Below are 17157 nucleotides of genomic sequence, written 5' to 3' on the forward strand. Positions count from 1 at the left end.
CCAGTCCAGAGTAGCAGGGGACATCCCTGCTATCCCTCCCAGGGATCCCTCCCAGGACAGCGATGCTCGGCTTTGCAGCCACTTCTGGCCAGGTCCGAGCGGAGACCACGCACTCACTATCATGCCCGGTGCCAGGGTGGGCCGCTTCCGGTAGTAGTCGCCGTGGGAGAGCTTCAGGTTGAGCAGCAGGGCGCAGTGTGCGGCTGTGTACAGGCTGTCGGCGTTCATCAGCATCTGCAAGCTGAGGCTGCCGCTCCCATCGAATCCGGGAGAGTGCATCATGCCTGTGGGAGAGAGTCAAGAAACCTTTGGGCTTGTGAGCAAGGCACCTGGCAAGACCGGCCTGTGGACAGCCGTGGGCCAACCCTAGCAACAGGAACAGGCACCTTGTAGGACGCTCCCGGAAAGAAACTAGAGCCAGCCAGGGGTATCGTGAGGGCCGGACACATGCCTTAGCCTGGTGGGGAGGGGCATGCACTCTGGAGGGAATCTACTGGGCAAATCTTGAGGAGTTACCCACCAAATACTTCGGTAAAACCACTCAGACCCCCTAAGTCTCAGCTTCTTCACCGACGAATGGGCAGAAAAATCGACTGCATCTGTCTCTTGCTCAGAGTCTCTAACGACTTCCCATCACAATACAAATAAAACCTGGACTCCCCCTCCTCTCTCCTCACTCCCCACAGCCACCCGGACCAGCGCTGCTCCTAGACCAACACCGAGACTGGGCCTGCCTCAGGGCCTTTGCATTTGCTCTTGCCACACTCCCCAGAATGATTTCTCAGGATCTCTGGAGGATGTGCTCCCTTCTTTCAGGTTCCTGCTCAAGCATCAGCTTTACAGAGACCTTCCCTTTCAATTCCATCTGAGAGAGCCTCCCCAATACTACCACCCCTGCAATATTCCTCCTCCCCACTCTGCATTGTTTTCATTGCCTCCATGTCATTTATTCTACCCAGCATTATACTAACATGTATTTATTGTCTGCTGTCACTACTATTATCTACTTTTACGTAAGATCTATGAGAGGGTGGGGCTGTGTTCGTTTCGTCCCCTACGGAATCCCCAGTGCCTGGAGAAATGCCTGGTATAAAGAAGACCCTTGAAAACTATTTGCTCAATGAATAAAAATGAACGGACACGTTTGTTACGAGAACTAGATGTGATAAGGCATGTAAAACGCTTAATGCAGTAACTGATACATACTTTTCTAAAAGCAACAATGTTCCTCAAAAAGCAAAACCAGAATTACCACATGACCCAGTAATTACACTCTCTGGTACGCAGCATGCTCAAAAGAATTACAAGCAGGGATTTGAGCAGACACTTGTACGCCAATTTCACTGCAGCATGATTCACAATTGCCCAAAGACAGAGCCAACTGAAGAGTCCATCGATAGATGAATGGATAAACGGAATATGGTAGATACGGACCACGGAGTTCTAATGCATGCTACACCATGGATGAACCTTGCAAACATGCTAAGTAAAATGAGCCAGGCACAAAATGACAAATGTAAGATCCATGTAAATGAGGTACAGGCAAGGACAGACAAATTTATGGAGACAGAAAGTAGATTAGACGTGACCACGGGCTGGGGAAGAAGACTTTCTCTTTGGGATGATTAAAAAAAAAAAAGTTCTGAAAACAGTGGTGATGGTTTTACAACATTGTGGATACAGTGAGTGCCATTGAACCGCACACATAAAAATGGTGAAAATGGCAAATTGTAAGTTATATATATATTTTTTATCACAATTAAATAATAATGTAATATACCAAAACCGTTGAACTGTGCCCTCTAAATGGGTGAATTGTATGCTACATGAATTTTATCTAAATAAATTTTATTTCAATCAATCTTTTAAATGAGGAAACAGAGTTTCAAAAATATATGTAAATGAAGAGCTATTGGTTTTTCCCTCATTATTTTTTCTAAACATCGTTTTATGTTTAATAAGGTTTTCCTTTTGAAGGGCTCCTTGTGCTTTATACAAATTAACTGAAAGAAAACAAACAAACAAACAACTATATCCCCTGCTTTAAAGGTGGGCTCACTCAGGGGCACCTAGGTGGCTCAGTTGGTTAAGTGTCCAGCTTTGGCTCAGGTCACGATCTCATGGTTCACAAGTTTGAGCCCCACCTGCGCTGACAGTGAGGAGCCTGCTTGGAATTCTCTCTTTCCCTCTCTCTCCCTTTCTCCCTGCCCCTCCCCAGCTCATGCTATCAAAATAAATAAATAAACTTAAAAAAAAAGTGCCTCATTTTTCTCAAAGCTAGAACAAACAATCCTAAAATTTGTATGGAACCACAAAAGACCCCGAAGAGCCAAAGTTATGTTGAAAAAGAAAACCAAAGCAGGAGGCATCACGATCTCAGACTTTAGCCTCTACTACAAAGCTGTAATCATCAAGACAGTATGGTATTCGCACAAAAACAGACACATAGACCAATGGAATAGAATAGAGACCCCAGAATTGGACCCACAAATGTATGGCCAACTAATCTTTGAAAAAGCAGGAAAGAGTATCCAATGGAATAAAGACAGTCTCTTTAGCAAATGGTGCTGGGAGAACTGGACAGCAACATGCAGAAGAATGAAACTGGACCACCTTCCTATACCATACACAAAAATAAACTCAAAATGGATGAAACACTTGAATGTGAGACAGGTAACTATCAAAACCCTAGAGGAGGAAGCAGGCAACAACCTCTTTGACCTCAGCCATAGCAATTTCTTGACACGTCTCCAAAGGCAAGGGAATTAAAAGCAAAAATGAACTATTGGGATCTCATCAAGATAAAAAACCTCTGCACTGCAAAGGAAACAATCAACAAAACTAAAAGGCAACCGACGGAATGGGAAAAGATATTTGCAAATGACATATCGGATAAAGGGTTAGTATCCAAAATCTATGAAGAACTTACCAAACTCAACACCCGGAAAACAAATAATCCAGTGAAGAAATGGGCAGAAGACATGAATAGACACTTTTCCAAAGAAGACATCCAGATGGCCAACAGACACATGAAAAGTTGCTCAACATCACTCATCATCAGAGAAATATAAATCAAAATCACAATGAGATACCACCTCACACCAGAGTGGCTAAAATTAACAATTCAGGAAACAACAGATGCTGGCGAGGATGTGGAGAAATGGGAACCCTCCTGCACTGTTGGTGGAAAGCAAACTGGTGCAGCTGCTCTGGAAAACAGTATTTAATTTAAAAAATGAAAAGTAGAACCACCCTACGACACAGCAACAGCACTACTAGGAATTTACCCAAGGGCTACAGCAATGCTGATGCATAGGGGCACATGTACCCCAATGCTTATAGCAGCACTTTCAACAATAGCCAAATTATAGAAAGAGCCTAAATGTCCATCAACTGATGAATGGATAAAGAAGATGTGGTTTATAAATACAATGGAATACTACTTGGCAATGAGAAAGAATGAAATCTTGCCATTTGCAGCAACGTGGATAGAACTGGAGGGTATGATGCTAATGAAATAAGTCAGTCAGAGAAAGACAGGTATCAAATATTTTCACTTATATGTGGAACCTGGCAAATTTAACAGAAGACATGGGGGAAGGGAAGGGGGAAAAAAACAGTTACAAACAGAGAGGGAAGGAGGCAAACCATAAGAGAACAAACTGAATACAGAGAACAAACTGAAGGCTGAGTGGGGAGGGAGGCGGAGGAGAGGGGAAGATGGGTGATGGGCATTGAGGAGGGCACTTGTTGGGATGAGTACCGGGTATTGGATGTAAGTGATGAATCATGGGACTATGCCCCCCAAAACCAAGAGCACATGTATACACTGTATGTTAGCCAACTTGATAATAAATTATTTTTTAAAAAAGTGTCTCTTCTATGAAATGTAAGTTTTCAAAACTAACAAGTACATTGGAAACATAAATTTGTAACTGGAATGGTTACTTCTATCCTTGTGAATTTCTTAATGAATATGCTAGCAAGAGGATATGGACCAGAAGAAGCTTTTAAAGTTGAAAAATCTTCAAGACCTTTGCTTATTTGAGAACTGTATAAACACTTTTTTGTTCGGAGTAGGTATATATGTTCTTCCAATAAAACTACTTTATGCAAATGTTAGGCATCACCTCTTCCTTCAAGAATTTTACAGCTGCCTTCTGAAAAAAAAAAAAAAAAAGAATTTTACAGCTGCCGTAAGAGATTTTTTACTGAGGGCACTTTGTGATCAGAGGCAGAGGTGAATTTATAAAAGAAGGGTTGAGAGCAGGATTTAAAAATGACATCCTTGCTCAGGATACGAACACTGTGTTCCTACCCCTGATGGTCCAGAGGAAAACTCCATACTCTTAAGCTCCTGGTGATCTTGGTTCTAGTCTCTGGTAAATTGAAAGCAGAATTCAGTGTTGCTGGGTGTTTATTCTGGATAGAAATGAATATTCGAGTTTTTCAGGAAAACAGAATTTGCAAGTGGCTCTGATCTTAGGCACGAGTAATAATTTCTTTAAAAAACTTAAAACCAACTACTATTTACCTCGGAATATGTCTTGGAAAACCCAGTACATGTTCAGATGCTGAAAAGGAAGAAGGCAGCTGATGCGTCTGCTGACCCAGAGACGCAAATCATTGGCGGAGGGGTGACAATGTCCCGGAGGGCACTGCTAACGGGTATGCGGAGTTCTGAAATAATCTGTCAGACCTGTTAGAAACAATCCGTTGGTACTGCCCTCTCTCTCGAGGTTGGCTAAATTTCCTACATTACACGGAGCTGGCAAATTTGAGCATAAAACAAAAGGATGTATTATCTATCAGTCATTTTCTTACCGTACCAAATACAGTTCACTGGTGATGTTAAGAAGGAAAATAACACAATGGCCATTACTTTATTAAGTGATTTCTAATTTTTAGAACAAGTCTCTTCTCATACATTGTTTCATTTGACATATAAAGTATGGATCAGTTGCCTTCCTTTATTTTACCAGTAAGGAAAGTGCCTCAGAGATATTAAAGGAATTTACCTGAAGTTATATAGCTAGAAATTGGCAAAAGGCTTTTGGTCACAAACTCCAGGCACTTTGCACCATGCCATGCCATACTCGCTTCCAATGTCGTGAAGAGACTCCACTCCATCATTTCCCTCTTTAATAGATACTTTATTTTACATTCATCCTGACTGGGTTCATTGAAGTGTTCTAGATTTGGAGTGACAAACTATAGGAACTATGACCTTTGACACATTCTGGCCACTTGCTTTTTCCAGTGTTCTGTAACATTCTCTCCCTCTATAATTAAGATGTTCTTTACTGTCAGGAACGGGAGGGTGGGTCCCCTGCTTGATTGGTTACCAGCAAAAAACTGGATACAAGATTAGCATAAATGACCTTGAAATATCTCCTCCATGTCTTAGACAATTTAATGTGCCTTTTCAAATACAAATTAGATACTTATGCAAAACATTTAACAGAACAGAAAAATTTAAAAAATAAGAATAATAGTCCCTGCTTCTCCCAAGTCCCAGTGATACCCATCCCAGATCATACTACATACATTGTAGTGAAACTTGGTATTTTCTTAGTAATCTACGTTAGACCTCTCTTGATAGGAGCACTTCTAGATCTGCCTCATTCTTTTCAAATAACTGGGCATATAGCACTGCATGTTTGGACTATGATTTATTTAAGTAATGCTCTATTGGTAGACATTTATGTAGTTTCAATTACGAAAATAGCTGAAATGATGTAATAGCTTTTAGCACTTATGCAAGTGTATCTGTGGGCTAAGTACCCTAAAGCAGAATAAAGACATACATTAGGTTTGATAGATATAGCCCAGGTATCTTCCAAATAGTTTTATACCAAATGTTCTTCCTGCCAATGGTGCATAAGAATAATGTTGTACCCACTCAGCAATACTGGGCATTATCAATTTTCTAAACCTTTATAATGATGTTATGTGATTTTTGGTTGCATTTCTATACACTAATAACAAAGTAGCAGAAAGAGAAATTAAGAGAACAATTCCATTTATAACTGTCCCCCCAAAGAACGAAATACCCAGAAATAAACTAATCAAGGAGGTGAAAGACCTATACTATGAAACCTATAAAACATTGATAAAGAAACTGAAGACGACACAAATAAACGGAAAGATATCCTGTGCTCATGGGCTGGAAGCATTAATATTGTTAAAATGTCCATACTACCCAAAGCAATTCTCTATCAAAATACTAACAGCACTTTTCACAGAACTAGAATAATCCTAAAATTTGCATGGAACCTGAAAAGATCCCCAAATATCCAAAGCAATCTTCAGAAAGGTATCACAGTCTCAGATTTCAAGATACACTACAAAGCTGTAGTAATCGAAACACTATGGTACCGGCACAGAAATACACACATAGGTCAGTAGAACAGAATGGAGAGCCCAGAAATAAACCCATGCTTATATAGTCAATTAATCTGCAACAAATGAGGCAAGAGTATACAATGGGGAAAAGACAGTCTCTTCAGTAAATGGTGCTGGGAAAACTAGACAGCTACTTGCAAAGTAAAACGGGATCGCTTTCTTATACTATACACAAAAATTAACTCCAAATGGATTGAGGACCTAAATTTGAGACACAAAACCATAAAACGCCTAGAAGAAAAAGAAGCAGTAATCTCTTGGACATTGGCCTTAGCAACATTTTCTACATATGTCTCCTCACGCAAGGGAAACAAAAGCAAAAATAAACTATTGGGACTACACCAAAATAAAAAACTTTTGCCCAGCAAGGGAAACCATCAATAAAACAAAAAAGGCAACCTGCTAAATAGAAGAAGATATTTGCAAGTAATATATCCGACAAGGGGATGAAATCCAAATATATAAAGAACTTACACAACTCAACACCAAAATCCAAATAATCTGATGAAAAATGGACAGAGGGCCTAAACAGACATTTTTTTTTTCCAAAGAAGGCACACGGATGACCACCAGACACAAAAAGATGATCCCTATCACTAATCATCAGAGAAATGCAAACCAAAACCATAACAAAATATCATCTACACCTGTCAGAATTGCTAGAATCAAAAAGACAAGAAATAACAAGTGTTCATGAGGATGTAGAGAAAAAGGAACCCTCATGCACTGTTGGTAGCAAAGTAAATTGGTGCAGCTACTGTGGAAAACAGTATGGAGGTCCCTCAAAAAATTAAAAAGAGAACTACCATATGATTTAATAATTCTACCACTGAGTATTTACCTAAAGGAAATGAAAGGGGTGAAAAACACGCACCTCCATGGTTGCTTATTGTAGCATTATTTATAACAGCCAAGTATGGAAGTGTCCATCCATAGATCAATGGATAAAGAAGATGCGGTATACACACACACACACACACACACACGCACACACTGGATTATTATTCAGCCCTAAGGAGAATGAGATCCTGCCTTTTGTGACAACATGGATGCATCTAGAGGGTATGCTAAGTGAAGTAAGTCAGAAAGACAAACACCTTATGATTTCACTGATACGTGGAATCCAAAACACAAAACACGCAAAAAGCAGAAACACACTTGTAAACCCAGAGAACAAACTGATGGTGGCCAGAGGGAAGGTGTAGGCATAAGCAAAACGGGCCAAGGGGAGTGGGAGACACAGCTTGCAGCTACGGAATAAGTCATGGGAATAAAAGCCCCAGCACAGCATAGCCACAGAATGTCATCAGTGGTACTACGATATGTTGTATGGTGACAGCGGGTAGGTACACTTGCCATGAGCACAGTATAATGTATAGATGTGTCCAATCACTAGGTTGTACACCTGTAGCTAATGTAACAGGCTATATCTCAATTAAGATAAAAAGATTACGCTATTTTATGTGGTAACATATTTCTTTATTGAAGTCTCCGGTTCTAATTTTTATATAACGTTACTGCTTTATTTTCTGATGATAGAAGTTACGAGAAAAAAAATTTTTAAGAGGTTTGGAAAAAGGTCCCAACAAGCAAATGAAAATAAAGATAGTCTGTAATTACACCATTCTAAGTACTAACATTTGATGTTAATTTTGGATCCTTTTAAAAATTACATTATGACCATTAACCACGTCCTTATATGTTACTGGAAAGCATCATTTTAAATAGCTACATAATTTCACAAATGGAGGTATCGTAACTCAGTTAGCTTTTCCCTTATTTAGGGGCATTTAGGTTGTTTCTGGTATTTTTGCTGTGAAATACTGCTATCATATATATTTTGATACATAAATCTCTGCTTGAGTTTCTGTTCCCTTAGTATAAGTTCCTGAGATTCTCTCAGGAGCCAGTGCGGTGACAGGGTTCCATGGGTGTCTGTCTGTCAGGACTTGGAAAACTTGTCACACATTTGCTGGGCTACAGTCTGTGACTGTGCTTTTTTCTTTAAAAAAATTTTTTTTAATGTTTATTTATTATTGAGAGACAGAGCATGATCATGGGAGGGGCAGAGAGAGGAGGAGACACAGAATCCAAAGCAGGCTTCAGGCTCTGAGCTGTCAGCACAGAGCCCGACGTGGGGCTCAAACTCGCGAACCGCGAGATCATGACCTGAGCCGAAGTTGGACTCTAAGCTGACTGAGTCACCCAGGCGCCCCTGTGATTGTGCTTTTAATCCCAGCAAATCAACTTCCGAGGGTTCTGTGTTCTCGAACAGTGTCTCTGATTTGCCCATCCACTCAGCTCTCCTCCATTACCCCGCCCGCCCACCCTAGTAGATAGAGTGCGATACTAAGAACGGATCTCTGGACCCACACTTTGCAGATTTGTACCCTGGCATCACCACTTTGTAGCTGTGCGCCTTGTGTGACTTATGACTTGACCACTCTGTGCCTCAGTTTTCTCGCCTATAAAATGAGGAGAATAATACTGCCTATCCTATGGGATTATTATGAGTATTAAATGAATCAATATATGTAAAACCCTTCATCAATGCAGGGCATAAGGGAAGTGCTATGTTCATACTAGCTATTATTATTCTCAAGGATACATAGAAATGCTAAAGAATAACTTCAAGAAAAGACACCAAGATCCAAGATATTTCAGAGGCGATTTCTGGGTGGTATATAATTACGCCTTTTTGTCTTCATATTATTACATTCTCTCGATTTCACATTTCACAAATGCCAGGGTATTGGAGGAAGATTTTGTTAGACTACTTACTCCCTAACCCTGCTTCCAGAATACTTTTCTTCCTCCCCTTACTAAATTTTTTTTTAATGTTTATTCATTTTTTGGGAGGGAGACAAAGAGAGAGAAAGGGAGAGACGGTGCAAGCGGGGGAGGGGCAGAGACAGCCGGAGACACGATCCGAAGCAGGCTCCAGGCTCCGAGCTGTCAGCACAGGGCCCGACGTGGGACTTGAACCCGTGAACCGTGAGATCGTGACCTGAGCCGAACCTCAGACGCTTAACTGACTGAGCCACCCAGGTGCCCTGTTCCTCCCCTTATTAAAGCAAACCAATCAACCAACTCCACCAGTCATCGTGGTAAATGAGGAAACGTTAGGCGAAAGTCACACGTTCACAACGGGTAGGGCAGAGAGACAGGAGAAGCCATCACGGAGCGCACAGGACAGCCTACCTCGGACGTAATTTAGGGGAAACAAATGGACTCTTTTTCTTAAAGTAAACACTTGAGGTTTCCACTCACTGCAAACAAACCTAATCCTAAGCGACACGGAGGCAGGATAACACATTCACTTGTTCGCTGGAGGTCTTCTGCCTGTATTTTACCTCTCGTGTTCCACAAAGACACTGAGTTCCGTTCGTATCACCATCTCCTGGGCTGTTTAAATCCCAGGGCCCAAAACTGAAGCCGGAAAGGGCATACTTGACTTCCTGGCTTTGGATCCACAGGGCTCCTTCCGGAGACTGTGGGCCGTTCCCAGAAGGCAATGAGAGGAGGGAGGAAGCAGTGGGGCAGAGGAAGGAGACCCTTAAACGGGCAGCAGATGGAGGTCTGTCTGTGGCTTTCTGCTGCCTGGCAGTGCCAGAGGGCCTGGGCAGGGCCCCAGAGGATAACAGGCAACGGTGCCCGGCCTTGCCAGAGCAGCCCAGGCCCCACGCTACCTCCCGGGTGCCAAGGAGTCTGTGAAGCAGATAACGGGGGATCCCTGGCCATGTGAGAGGTGAGCGGCCTCCCTGTGAAGATCCCACCTAAGCCCCAGCTTCTGGTTTTACCCTGGAATGGACAGCTGAGGGAGAGCATCAAATGCCCGGCCAGCCAGGCTGGCTGGGGGCGGGGGGGTGGGGGGGGGGTGGGGGGGTGGGTCTGGAGTCAGACCTGTTGTAACGTAAAGAAACAGATATTTCTTGTATAATGGAGATTCATGATCGCTGTACTATCTTTTATGAAATCGGGTGCTTTATAAATATCAAATCGCTTGCAATGAGCCTCACATGTGGTCACGGTGAATCTCAAGATCGTAACTGGACACCGCTAATCAAAGGAACGGCAATCCCGAAGCCACACGCCCGTGTGCCTCTATTCATTGCTGTGTGAGGCTGGCTCCTGCTGTCTCGTCCCCGAGGAGCCACCTCGCACAGATGCACTCTGTTCTATGCAGGAAGAGGAAGGCGTTTCTGCAGCTGTCCCGGCTCGCGTCCACTAATCATCTTTATAAAACCCATTTTGTCTGAAGGTTTTCGAGCGCCCCCACCGTAGGAAACTAATAGCTTTCAAAGGAAAGGCTCCCTTGAATCACGTGCGATTAAGGGGGCTCATTTTAACTGTATGTTAGCTGTCTGAGGACAGGAGTCTCTGAGAAATGCCGAGCGAGTCTGATCTCAGCCAGCAGGGCAGACCCTGATAACAGGTCAGGGACAAATGCCCAGTGGGAGTTGTTGGCGCAATAAGGTTTAAAGCTTTTGACACAAAAGTAAATAATGAGCAAAATATCTGGGTTATCACTCAGGGAGACTGTCTCTTCTCCCCTTCTCCGGTTGTTACTCTCTAAACTTTGCTTTGGGTGGACAAAGGCCATCTGTCCTCTCCCGGGTCACTGCAGGGTACAGATGTTTCTTTTTTACTAATCTTCCATATTGAAGGTGATGCTCGCACGAGCACTGGTTCGGTGCAGAAGTGAAGTGGACCCAAGCCAGCATCCGGCAGCTTCGGCTGACCCACAGCGATGGTCACTGTGACCCATTAAACCACAGTGGTCACTGAGGAGAACGAGCTTATTGGTAGGGGGACCACAGAGTGATGGGGCTGTGATTTGGAAAGACAGACCAACTCCTGATTGGTAAAAGCATGGTGGAAGTCACTAGGACTAAAAAGACAAACGACTAAATCAGTTACAGGCCATTACTAAAAATTATATTCGGAAACAATGAAAGGATTTTGAAGTCTCTTTTTGATGTATGGATTCCTATGTGTAAAACTTAAGGTGACAACATACTGGGTCCGATGGGACATTTTCCTGACCTCTAGAATTTGAGGAAGTTTGCAACCTCCAAGGGGCCACATTCTGGCCAAATAAAACATTCACTCAAGCTCTGTTTAGCATGTACTGTAAATGTCCAATGTACAAGATGTCCAATGTACAAATGTACAAATGTCAATAAGCATTGATCTGAAAGGCACAAAAACACAAATGATAAAATTTGCTTTAGCGTCAAACTTGACAAAAGACTTTGCTAGGATTATATTTCCTAATTCTCATAGGAAATGAAGCAGCGCCCTTGGGAGGCCATCTTTGCTGCTATGACAACTCACTTATCTGGCACTACTTGGGGATGCTGTTTGTAAACAGGAAGTTATCTGAATGTTAGATCTTACGTTATTTAAACGCTGAAATTTCTGCAGCTGAGTTATTTTGTAACGATTATTTTCATTGTAAATAGAAGGCCCTAAATATGCTTTTACTATTTCTTGACGATTCAAGGCCATCGTTCGTGCAACCAGTGGCGATGCCGTGATCTGATCCACAGCTGTTCTTTGGGACCACTGATGTTTGCTGGCCGGTCTGCCTTGGTGCCACAGACGCCAAGCTGGTCAGGGCAGGCTGCTGGGCTCCCTCTCCCCATGAATATATTCAGCTGAGAAGAAGTCCAGGCTCAGAGGCCCTGCCAAACCCCATCCAAAGGGGAGTGAACATTCCTTCCAACTCAGGCTTTACCCATGACTCTTTCATACCATAAGGTATTTCACATGTTAAGGGACCAGAGTGCAAGCTCATGAGTCTACAGTCAATGAATATTTATTAAGAATAAGCATTAAAAAAAAACAAAAATAAAAAGGGGCGCCTGGGTGGCTCAGTCAGTTGGGCGTCCGACTTCGGCTCAGGTCGTGATCTCGCGGTTCGTGAGTTCGAGTCCCACATCGGGCTCTGTGCTGACAGCTCAGAGCCTGGAGCCTGCTTCGGATTCTGTGTCTCCCTCTCTCTCTGCCCCTCCCCTGCTCATGCTCTGTCTCTCTCTGTCTCAAAAATAAATGAAAACATTAAAAAAATTAAAAAAAAATAAGGCATGCCTGTCTTATGGCCCCTGGTTCAGAGCACAGTGAAGCTTCTCTATAAATGTTGACTGATGAAACGTGTGTGTGTGTGTGTGTGTGTGTGTGTGTGTGTGAGAGAGAGAGTGAGACAGTGAGTGAGAGAGAGACAGAGGAAGAGACAGACACACAAAACACATACTAGCAATGTTCAACAAAACAGTGTCAAATTTAGTAATGGTGGCATAAAAGATCTTAGGGAAAAATATAGTTTTTAAGAGAGTATTTATACATTGTCTTAGTCTTTCAATGGAAGATGAATTTGCATATGTGTGTGTGCTCCTTCACACAAATCAAATATCTTGAGAAAAATGTTGGATAGCCTCAAAAATAGGTATTTTCACGTCTTAAAAGAATCACAGTGCAGTTAGGAAACCTCAGAAATCATATGTGTCTCTTTCCACCCTCTAGATAGGTTGAGAAATCCAGAAGCAGTGGTCTAGGATTACAAGTTCTATATTCCTGTGGGTGCTTCCAACTTTGGATCATTCTTATATTAAAAAGTGTCCTTCCTCAGATACACCTGGATTAAAGTGTCTTTTTTGTGTCCTTTTGACAAAGGACACTCTAGTCAGTTTCTTAAAGATACTTATTAAGCTACCTCTTAACGACACAGCAGTCAGCTTCTACCAAGTTCCAGTAACTGGGCTAGAATTTGTGTGTGTGTGTGTGTGTGTGTGTGTGTGTGTGTGTGTGTGTGTGTGTATGTGATATGTTCTTTGTTGGAAGATCAAAATGAGTTAGACATGGTTGGAGGGCTCAAGGAGCTGAAAGTTCAGAGAGGGAAAGGTGGATGCATTCACAAATAACTCTGATAAATGTGGTAAGGGCAATGACAAACACATGCTCAAGGCTCAGTGATGGAAGCACAAATGGTGATCTTGATTTGTAGCAGTTCTGGGTTTGTTCTCAGGGTTAGTCCTTTCTATGTGAGCACAAGCCCAGCAGGGTCCAGCCACCTCAGTCGTCTGTGGTCAAGAGACCCTTGAATGTCAGGGGAAGACACAGCTGACCACCCAGGAGTCAGGCACTCAGTTATTCCTCCCATAAATGTTTTGCACCCATTACTTTCTTTCTGTAGTACTGTGAGAGGATAGAAAATATATATACTGGTCTGTGCCTGTTTCCTGGCACAAAGCTCCTGAAATCCTTACAATTTCCTAAGTGACATGAACACTCGATGCATCTCTTATTCTGATATTTGTCTTTCATCCCATCCTGATTCCTAAAACACTTGTAAATGGCTAAGTGACAAGAGCACTAGGGATGTCTTTTGTCCCAAGGAGGTGACTCTGGGTGGACTCCTCGATGGGGGCTGGTCTCCAGAAAGACCACGCCATGATCAGATGCTGGAAGTTCAGGGGAATTCAGACTATATTGGGAGGACAGCCTGCATCTGATCCAAGGCCTCTTTTAAATTAGTTTACAGGGGCGCCTGCGTGGCTCAGTCAGTTAAGTGTCTGACTATTGATTTCAGCTCAGGTCATGATGTCACTGTTTGTGAAGACTGAGCCCCCTGAGGGGCTCTGTGCTGACAGCAAGGAATCTGCTTGGGATTCTCTCTCTCTCTCTCTCTCTCTCTCTCTGTCCCTCTCCCGCTTGCACTCTTGCTCTTTCAAAATAAATAAATAATAAATTTACAAATTGATATACCAAAAGTGCATTGCTTTGTGATTTTTAAATGTTTGTTTATTTTTGAGAGAGAGACAGAGAGAGACAGAGAGACAGGGAAAGAGCATAAGCAGGGGAGGGGCAGAGAGAGAGAGAGGGAGACACAGAGTCTGAAGCAGGTTCCAGGTTCCAGGTTCCGAGCTGTCAGAACAGAGCTTGACGCGGGGCTTGAACTCACAAACCATGAGACGGTGACCTGAGCTGAAGTCGGATGCTTACCCCACTGAGCCACCCAGGTGCCCCACTTCGTGATTTTTAGACACTAAGGTGTAGAAGCATGCTAAGAACTCAATGTTCTGAGAGTCAGAGATTGTCATTTTGTCTCAGTCAGCAGCAGCTTTCTAGAATGCAGTCACCTCTTATTCGTTGCTCTGCACCACGTACATCTATCAACCTCCGAATATTCCAGCCATCCACTGCCTAGATTCAAACAAACCACCACCCGTGCGTCTTACGTTCCTTTGCTCTCTTCCAATACAAGAAACCCCAAGAGCCGTTAAGACGCTCTGGGCACCTGAACCTAAGGCAGGATGGCAATTTCCCAGCCAGGCCGAACGCTCTGAATACGCTTACCCACTGTGGCAGGAGCCTGTTGCACGAACCTGAGCAGAAGGTGGAGGCGAAGTTCTGGAGGGCCGAGTCCACCTCCTCCACGCTGGGCAGAGCCAGCAGGCGGGGCAGGAGGCTCTCCAGGGCCTGCAGGAACAGCCTGGCGCTGTGCTGGTCCGCCTCCTGGTTCTTCAACAGTTTCAGGGACAGAGCGGCAGTCCGCAGGGACCTGTGGCCCAGGCAGTCCCGAGGGGTCTGCTCTTCGTCGGCCAGGGAGCCGTTGTCCGACCCGATGTCCGACACGTCGGACCTGCCCGAGTCCTTCTCTGCCGCCATCGAGTACTGGTCGCAGGAGTCGAACTCGGTCCGCGAGAGGTCTTGGTCATCTACGCTGAAATTGCTCTCGCTGTACCGGGAGCCGTAGGACCTCATCCTGCAGTCCACCGACAGGAAGTTCGTTATGTCGGGGTAAGCCACCGTGTGGCTCCTCTGGACCACGTCTGGTTGGTCGACCGCCTCGGGCTCCGGCACCTTGCTCAGCGTCTCCCTGCTCTCCGGCTGCGCCGGCGACCTGAGGCTGTGCTTGTGGTTGTCGGAGCGGTCCTCGGGCGTGGTCTGGCCCAGCTCGCCCTCCAGGGTGGTCTGGCCCGTGTCCGTGGTCACACTGATGCTGATGTCCGGGCTCCTCTCGTTCCCCGCCTCCCACGGCGTGTGCTCGGAGGACAGGACGCGCCGCTGCCAGCGGAAGTCGGCCTCGTTGATCTCCATGGAGTCCCGGCTCCACTCGGCCCCGTCCTTGAGCTCCTCCAGGCGCAGCAGGAGCAGCTGCACCTGGCCTTCGCTCAAGCCCTTGCCCTGGCTCAGCTCGTCCAAGGCCCCGAGCAAGGTGCAGACGCAGGACACGGCCGCATAGCACGCCTCGATGCCGCCCTTGATGCACGCTTCGGTCATGCCATCCATGATGCTAAGGGTTCGAGGGAGAAAACAACATCAGCATAGGCAACGTGGGAGAATGCTCCAGAAGGAACAAGGCGGGTGAAGTCTGGTGAGCAGGGCAGTATGCAAAACAGATCCTCTGCTCTACATGAAGTGAAATGGTCTGGGCAAAAAGTAAAATGAAACAAACATGCTCCGGCTGGCAGAGGAAAACCTCCAGGTGAAGTGGCCCACCTTGAATCACACTGACTCTTGGTTGGCTGGTTTATCTGGAGACGCACAAAAATTCCGGATGGGAGTTTGTGATCTCCACAAGGACAGGCACTGCATAATCTCACCTTTGAATTATGTTCTTTTTTTTTTTCCCCCCGAAAGCAAACAGTTATAATGGCTCTATGATAATGAGGACATCCTCTATAAGACCAATATATTCCGGAACAGGTGCAGGTGAATACAACAACTGCAAATTAGATGATGTTCAGTTTTCTAGGGAAGCGATAAGTAAAGGAATCTTATAGCTATAGTGCTAGAATTCAAAACGTTTTTCCCCAACGTAACCCCAATGGATAATTTTTGTACATTTCATTCTGTACATTGCGTTTACTTTAAGTATGACAATATGGAAAGCTACGGGATTGTAATACATTGAGATAAGACTTCCCATATAGCTTGCGGGGACATTATTGAACAATAACATTCCACGTAAGGCAGATTCATAAAAATTTCAGGGACTTAAAAGCAAGGTCAAGTGTATTCAGAGAAGCATGGCTCGCCAAGCAATAGTAGGTGGAAAAGGGGAATGTATCATACAGTTTGAGAAGATCCAGATGAGACTTTCGTTTTGAAATTGATCTTTTTCTGGATTCTGGTTCAGTGGAGCCGGGTCCTGCCAAATCACAGAGGCGCTGTGGGCTCCCAAGTAGCTTTAAGAAAAGGGGGAAAAAAATAACAGTAAAGTGAACACCGTAAAAAAGCACAAGGTCTTAAAATTGTGAGTTCAAAGAGACATGTACGCTCTCTATTGATTGACACACTCGAAAAAAAGCCCACAACTGTTTGGAACTACAAATCTTAATAGAACTGATCTAAGTATCCATCTTGTCACAGAACACACATAGGGTTCCCAGGTCCTCAGTTCAGGACTGGCTTAGACAAAGCAAATTCTCTAAGGGGTCGTTTCAAAAACTTTTATAGCACAGAACAATAAAGCACTTGTGTCTACGTTCTTTAGTGAGAATGGCCTCTAATTTAACTTCCCTCTACTCTATTTGTCTCACTTTGCTATCGGAGCCGGCTAGCTGCAAACTGGATTGATCAAGCATACCCGGAACATTCTCCAGAATAGATCATATGGGAGGGCACAAAACGAGTCTTAAATTTAAGAGAACTGAAATCATATCAGGAGTCTTTTCTGACCACATTGGCACGAAACTAGAAATTAATTACATGAGGAAAACTGGGAAATTCACAAATATGTGAATT

The 17157-nt window shown here is 44.0% G+C and overlaps 1 protein-coding gene across 6 annotated transcripts in view; it reads right to left on the reverse strand.

Moving 5' to 3' along the window:
• Window positions 1–17157, reverse strand: part of ARFGEF3 (ARFGEF family member 3) — a 183739-nt gene that overhangs the window by 62154 nt on the left and 104428 nt on the right. For all 6 annotated transcript variants that reach the window (XM_019420456.2, XM_053904438.1, XM_019420455.2 and 3 more), the window contains 3 exons: window positions 16486–16598; window positions 14793–15703; window positions 118–284 (listed from right to left, as the gene is read on the reverse strand). In XM_019420456.2, the coding sequence (XP_019276001.2) occupies window positions 118–284; window positions 14793–15703; window positions 16486–16598 (1191 nt within the window). The remainder of the gene's footprint in view (window positions 1–117; window positions 285–14792; window positions 15704–16485; window positions 16599–17157) is intronic.

The sequence above is a fragment of the Panthera pardus genome, unplaced genomic scaffold (assembly GCF_024362965.1).
Source record: "Panthera pardus isolate Hobbes unplaced genomic scaffold, ASM2436296v1 HiC_scaffold_17, whole genome shotgun sequence".
Classification (NCBI taxonomy): domain Eukaryota; kingdom Metazoa; phylum Chordata; class Mammalia; order Carnivora; family Felidae; genus Panthera; species Panthera pardus.